This window comes from Lonchura striata, chromosome 26 (genome assembly GCF_050655825.1).
Source record: "Lonchura striata isolate lonStrDom1 chromosome 26, ASM5065582v1, whole genome shotgun sequence".
NCBI classification, from domain to species: domain Eukaryota; kingdom Metazoa; phylum Chordata; class Aves; order Passeriformes; family Estrildidae; genus Lonchura; species Lonchura striata.
Genome location: NC_140728.1, coordinates 2011525 through 2018548, shown reverse-complemented (window position 1 = coordinate 2018548; position 7024 = coordinate 2011525). Strand labels below are relative to the sequence as shown.

Sequence of the window (7024 nt, the reverse complement as noted above, 5' to 3'; positions counted from 1 at the left end):
TGGTCACTTGGTCTGTTAAGGGGGGTGGGAGAGGAGTTTGGGGGTGTCGATGGTGCGGGATGCGGATCCGGGATGCAGATTTGGGAAGCAGATTTGGGATGCAGATTTGGGATGTGGATCCGGGATGCGGATCCGGGATGCAGATTTGGGAAGCAGATTTGGGATGCAGATTTGGGATGTGGATCCGGGATGCAGATTTGGGATGCAGCAGCACTAGGTGGCACACTCGCTGCACCGCAGCATCGCGGCCCCGGCTCCCATCGGCCCCAGGAGCCCCCGGCTAGTGCCCGGCTCGGCTGCATCCCTGGCACAGAGCTGCAGTGTCCATCCATCCATCCATCTGTGGATCTGTCCATCTATCTGTCCATCCATCCATCCATCCGTGGATCTGTCCATCTATCTGTCCATCCATCCATCCATTCATTATCCATCATCCATCCATCCATCCATCCATCCATCATCCATCCATCCATCCATCCATCCATCCATCCATCCATCCATCATCCATCCATCATCCATCCATCATCCATCCATCATCCATCCATCCATCCATCCATCATCCATCCATCCATCCATCCATCCATCCATCCATCCATCCATCCATCATCCATCCATCCATCCATCCATCCATCCATCCATCCATCCATCCATCCATCCATCCATCCATCCATCATCCATCCATCCATCATCCATCCATCCATCCATCCCTTGTGCAAGCAGCCCCAAAGGCCAGCAAGTGGCCGGGCAGCCCCGACTGGGGGCAGTGACCAACCTGCCATGTCCCACCCACCCCTGGCACCGATGGCTCTTCCCAGGGGACACCAGCACAGGGGCCAGGCAGGGGGACACGGGCTCGGGGGGACACAGGTTTGGGGCCGGTGCCCGTGGTGCTGGTACTGCGCTGGCACCGTCCCTGCCCGGGGACAAACCCGCTGCCCTGGCTGATGTCACTCGGGACATGTCACAGCATTAATGGAGATGCAGATGTGGCTGCTCACAGCCGTTCCTCATTACCAGGAGTCAGGCAATTAAAGGGAAATACAGCAAACGAGAAGGAAAATGCTTTTCTTTGCTTGACGGACTGTGCTGACAGCACATCTGTGGTGCGTTACCTGCCAGCAAATAACTAAGGAGGTGTTTCCTACCCTGGATGCAGCTTGGGGCTGAACGGGGATTTTTCTTCTCTGGGATCGTAGTTTTGGAAAAACTCTGCTGCTCATTGCTCACTGCCAGCCTCAGTACAAATAAGGAGCTTGGGGCAGGAGGACCAGGAGGCTCTCCCCGAGCCTGTGAGTGACAGTTCTCCCCACCCTGGCTGCTCGCCGTGTTCCTGACGGAGATTTCAGCTCCGTGGGTGTCCCCGGCTGCAGAGGCTTGGTGGAGCCTGCGGCGCATCCCCTCCCAGCCCTGGCAGGCAGCGGGGACAAGGAGCAGAGCACTCGCTGCAATGAAGGCTGGAGCACCAGGATGGGGGGGACCCCCCGGCCCCCCGGGCTGTGGGGCAGCCTCTGGCCACCCTGTGCTGCTCCTGGCTGTGCTGGGGCTCCTCAGCATTCCTGAGGCTTGTGGTGAGTACGGGGTGTGGGAAGGACCAGGGACACCTGGGGATGCTACCCCCAAGCCTGGGGTCAGTGCTGTCCCAGATCCAGCCCTGGCTGGTGCCTGTCCTGGCTGGGCCATCCCAGCCACACTCCTGGGGCAGGGAAGGGGATGGAGAAGGGGCTCCTCACCTGAGGAGATGTTCTCCTGCCGCAGGTGACTGCGGGCCCCCTCCTGCCATGACCCACTCCAGGCCCTCCAGCAGCTCCAGCAGCTTCCCGGTGGGATCCAGGGTGGTGTTCACCTGCGCCGAGGGTGCCCGCAGGATCCCGGGGCTGCCGGACACCATGGAGTGCCTGCCTGGCGACATCTGGTCCCGGCTGCCCGATCCCTGCGGCCGTAAATACCCTCCTTTGTACCCGAAACACGGCCCGGGGTGGCATCCCTGTCCCTCCTGCTGGCTGCCCTGCGCTGGCACTGTCCCTGTCCCTGCCCAGGGGACAAACCCGCTGCGCTGTCCCTGTCCCTGTCCCTGTCCAGGGCACAAACCCGCTGCACTGGCGCTATCTCTGTCCCCTGGCAGCTGCTGGTGGCCTCAGGGCTGGCAGAGGGCTCAGTCGGGGCTGGGGACTCCTGTGCCCCCCAGCCCGTTGCATGTGCTCCCCATGTCCTGCTGACCCCTCCCCAGGCTCCAAGTGCCCCTCCATCCCCGCTCTGGTGCCTGCTGCAGGTTGGCAGCCTGGCAAGGAACCCGAATTCACCTGCCACGGGCACCAGGAGCTCTCCAGACATCCCTGTGGTCCTGGGGAGTATTTGGGCAGCTCCTGGTGGGCAGCTCTGTCCTTTCCTTGGCTGCCAGGGAGCTGCTCTGTCCCAACCAGGCTGAGGTTTGCTGCCCTGTCCAAGGAGGATGAGAGGAGGAATTTCTTCTCTGTTGGCACCAACGTGAGCTACGTCTGCCGGCCCGGCTACGAGAACACCTCGGCGAGTTCCCCCTCCAGCACTTGCCTCGAGAACCTGACGTGGTCACAACCTGCTGAGCTGTGCAGGAGTGAGTATTTCTGCTGCCCCCACACCCCAAAAAAGCAGCTCTGGCTGCTCCCAACCTGCATCCCAAAATGCAGCCCTGGTCATTATCATCCCAACAGCTCCATTAACACGAAATTGGGTGGATAATCCTTGTCATTCCTATTTCAGGTTGAACAGCAGAAGATCAGTGATGTTCTTTCTGTTTTTTCTGCTGGTATTAATGGGTCTGGTTTGATTTTCATGCTAGGGAATGTTTGGTTGGGCTCGGTGATCTTCGAGGTCTTTTCCAACCTTTTTGAGGTCCTAAAGATGTTTTCAGTGGGACATGGCACAGGCAGGGGACAAATCCCCATTTGCTGTTCTAGCACTGAACCTCAACATGAAGGCAAAGAATTCTCACCATGGAATATTGAGACTGGTGATGTGACAGGAATATTTTTTCACAGTCGAGTTTCCAATCCACTGAGATGGAAACCCTTCTGTAGGTGTGGAGCACTGTGGGATCCCTACCTTGCCCTACAGCTGAGTCTGGCTCCTGCCAGCCTGGCTGTGATGCCCACGGAGTAAAATTCTCCGGAATCTTTGGGAATACCCCTCCAAGCCTGTGTCTCGTGTCCCATTCAGCCTTTTTTGTGCCCCCAGGGAGGTCCTGTGGCACCCCGGGAGCGCTGCCCGGGGGGAGGATGGGGCCCCTCCTGGACCTGCAGCTGGGAGCACGAGTGGAAGTGTTCTGTGAGCGTGGGTGAGTGCTGGCACACGGCTCCAGAGGGGCACACAGCTGGAGGGAGGCCACCAGGCTCAGGATTCAGGGTCACATTTTCCTCCCAGTGCCACCCAGAGGAGCTCTGAGTGTCCATCCCAACAGGAGCAGCTGGTTGTACTCTCAGCTGATAACTCTAGACTTCAATACAAGTTATGCAAAATATTTCAGCTTAAGATAGTTGAGATATATTGGAAAAAAAAAAAAAGGGGTTACATTGGGATTTCTAAAATCCATTAAAGTTCAGCTGGAAAAGTGCAGTGAAGCACAATTTCCACAGTCAGGAGCTGACTCATGGCTGCTGCCTGCTTTCAATCAGGGCCCAAATGCAGTGAACAGCCCTGACATTTTAATCTCTTGCCACTGCAGCCAGAGTTCCTCCCTCCCAGCAGGAAGCAGCTGGCATCATCTGGCTGGTGCTGCCCAGCTCCAAATGCAGCAGAGGGGTTTTGTCTCTCCCCTGGGATGTAATTGGAGGAAACAAGAGCGTGTCCCACCCTGCTGGGGCTGAGCTAAACCTTGGAAACCCACTTCAGGGTGGAGGATTCTGTTGCTCATGTAAGTTAGATCAGATATTATCCATCCTGGCCAGATGCTGAGGGTTTCTGCACAGGAGGGTGATTCAGAATGGAGAAGGTGTCAGCTGTCAGAACACAAAAACCATGCAGAAGCCACTTTAATTAAATATGGATTCATCCCTGCTGCCCCTTGCTGCTCCTGGAGTACATGGAGGATCCATCTGAATCCCAGAATCCCAGACTGGATTGGGTTGGAAGAGACCTTAAAACTCATCCAGGGACACCTCCCACTGTCGCAGTGGCTCCTCCCGTGTCACCTCACCCCGAGGTGACAGCAGCGAGGGAAAGGTCCTGGATGGGGACGGGGCAATCCCAGCCCTGCTGTGGGCCAGGAGCAGGCAGGGATGGAGCCCTGAGCCAGCAAATCCCTGTGGGAATCCATCCCTCAGCTCAGCCCTGTCTGGCATTCCCAGAGAATTCTGCCAGCCTCAGCTCCGAATTCTCCCTTCCCTGCCCTGGGAAATGCAGCGTCAGAGCAGAGAACACCCAAAATAGATGAACACAGATCCTGACAGCAGTTCTGTTAAGCAGCAGTGTCAGCATCACTGCTTGTTTGAAGCTGCCTTTCCTGCACTCCTGGTCATGCTCCTACTGGAGGTGGGTGGGAAACATTCCCGATTTTCTCTCATTTATTTTAGGTACAAATTAGTTGGGAATAATATCATCTGGTGCCAGCTGAAAGGAAACGATGTTGAATGGAGCAAACTTCCAACTTGTGAATGTGAGATTCATCTTAAATTGTGAGGTTAAACCTTTTTACTTCACCCCAGCAGATCCTGCATCCCGATGTCCAGTCCAAACCTCTCTTTGGATTGTTTTTGTTGCTACTCTGTGGCTGATCTGTCCCCAAGGGCACAGCTGAGAAATGCCCATTCTGCTGCTATTTCAGCAGCTTTGTTCCCTCAAAATCAACATTTTTGTCATGACGGAAGGGGATGGGGTGAGATTTCCAGGAATCCTGAGCGTGGCAAGCTGCTGGTTATTTGTTGTGGCAAATAAAGAGAGGGAGAAAAGTGTGAGAAGAGAAACACTTGGGGAACAAACCAGAGAGAACTGGGGCAGGCAGCAGTGCTTTAGCCACCTGCACTGTCCAGTGCTAATCCTCAAGAACCTTAGGCAGACTCAAACATTTTGTATTTTTTATTAAAACCCAAGATTTTAGCAAACACATTGTCCTTCCCTCCTGCAGTAATTACCTGCTCTCCACCCCCTCCAATCAGCCACGGGAGACACGATGGGGAAGGCGTTGAGATTTTTCCTTATAACTCCACGGTGACCTACAGCTGTGATCCCAAATTCCAGCTGGTTGGGAATGGGAGCATCCAGTGTGGGAGCAGGGACAAAACCAGCGGGGTCTGGAGCGGAGCCACGCCTGAGTGCAAAGGTGGTTTCATCCCAGTTCAGTGGCAGATAGTATTTATTATTCGTTATTTGTTATTTGTTATTTGTTATTTATTGTTTATTGTTTATTATTTATTATTTATTATTTATTATTTATTATTTATTATTTATTATTTTTATTTTTTATTTTTATTTATTATTTTTTATTTTTTATTTTTTATTTTTTATTTTTTATTTTATTTTTAAATTTAATTTTAATTTTTAATTTAATTTTTTATTTATTTTAGTATTTATTTTTAGCATGTATTAATTAAGTTTATGTATTATGTACTATTTATTATTTAATGTTTATTGTTTACTGCTTACCATTTACTGTTTACTCTTTATTACTTAGCGCTTATTGCTTAATATTTATTCCTTAGCATTAATTACTCATTATTTCCTACTTAGTATTTAGTATTAGTTTGGTATTCAGGGTGAACCAGCTTAAAATATTGCGGGTAGGAAGTGCAGGAGGGGTCAAATGTCAGTCGCAAGGACATTTTGAAGGGAAAAAGGCAGAGCTGGGCAGGGGCTGGGCGGGCTGGGGGAAGGAGGAGTGGCCCGAGCAATTCTCCCTCTTTGTGCCCAGAGAAAAGCTCAGCTCCCGGACTCGGAGCAAAAGCCGCGGAGGGGAGAGCTCCTCCCAAAAGTGAGTTCGAGTGGCTCCGCACTGAACCACATCCCCCTGCTTTTGCTCCTTTATCCTATATTTCTAGGAAAGGCCGCCCTGTGGATGTCACCCCGGGAATTCTGTTTCCTCAGGTCGCCAGGGCAATGGAAGGCAGCCCTCTAAAAAGGTTCTCACGTGGGAGAGGAAGCTCAGCCTCCACAAAAAGGCTCTCCAAAACACCATCTCCCCCTCCCAATCCTCTTTCCTCAGGAAACCAGGTCAGTCCTGGAGGGACAACAGCATCAGCGGCGCTTCCTGGTTATTCCCATCCCCAAAACCTGGAATTTTCATTTTTTCCCTCCATATTTCTCTTCAGTGAGCAAGAACTGGGCTGTCTCAGAGTTCAGATTCGTGCTACCTTTGTACAAATCCCCAAAATCCCATTCTGTGTTCAGCAAAGGATCCATGTGTCCTCCAAAGTACATGGGGGTCCTTCCCCCACCTGGCTGCTTTCAGAAGTTAAAATGGCCCAAATTTCCATCATTTTGTGGAAGTGAGTGGGGTTTCTTTTCATGTTCTTTTCTTCTGTAAGTTTTCTCTGTATAATTTATATTTTTTGCTGGTTGGGCATCTGCTTCACAGCTCAGCTTTGACTGCACCGACCTCCTATTCTCATAAAAAGCTTTGCTTTGTCTGAAATGCATTTTAATTTATCAATTATCTCCTTGCCTTCATGTTAACACAGATTTATTTTTTTAAACTCATTATTTGGGCATTCTGAAAAGCAAGAGAGGACTTTGTACCACGTAGCCCTGAGAGTGCCAGGGCTCCGAGGTGCTGATGCCAACCTTGCTCCCCACAGGGAGCTCATGCACAGCCAGGAGGAGCTGGACGTGGTGGAAGTTCTGGCCCTCCAAATTCCCCACCCGCTGCAGAGGATAATTTCATTTCATCCATGAAAAGGGTGAGTGGTGGCTTTGTGGGAAGTGCTGGGAGCTGCAGTTGTGTCACTGTAAGTGAGGAAGACACAACACCCACCAGAGGGTCTCAAAATCCAATTAGGGGATGGTGAAAAGTGTTTCTCTGGTGTCAGGGTTAAACTGAGTTTTCCCATCCCTGAGTTTT

At 52.0% G+C, this 7024-nt stretch overlaps 1 protein-coding gene across 1 annotated transcript; it reads left to right on the top strand.

The window, feature by feature from the left end:
• Positions 1 to 144: 144 nt before the first annotated feature.
• CD55 (CD55 molecule (Cromer blood group)) lies at positions 145 to 6742 on the top strand. Its single transcript, XM_085561090.1, has 9 exons — positions 145 to 1568; positions 1756 to 1938; positions 2399 to 2590; positions 3211 to 3310; positions 4545 to 4627; positions 5096 to 5290; positions 5879 to 5938; positions 6052 to 6177; positions 6276 to 6742. Exons 1-9 carry the CDS (start codon positions 1448 to 1450, stop codon positions 6488 to 6490), a joined length of 1275 nt encoding a protein of 424 aa, XP_085417216.1. The 5' UTR covers positions 145 to 1447; the 3' UTR covers positions 6491 to 6742.
• The last annotated feature ends 282 nt before the right edge of the window (positions 6743 to 7024 follow it).

Excerpts from the sequence above, each read along its gene's own strand:
- CD55 (XM_085561090.1), top strand. The coding sequence starts at position 1,448 with ATGAAGGCTGGAGCACCAGGATGGGGGGGACCCCCCGGCCCCCCGGGC. Across the intron at positions 4,628-5,095 it reads CAAACTTCCAACTTGTGAAT|TAATTACCTGCTCTCCACCC; the intron begins GTGAGATTCATC and ends TCCCTCCTGCAG. Across the intron at positions 5,939-6,051 it reads GGGGAGAGCTCCTCCCAAAA|GTCGCCAGGGCAATGGAAGG; the intron begins GTGAGTTCGAGT and ends CTGTTTCCTCAG.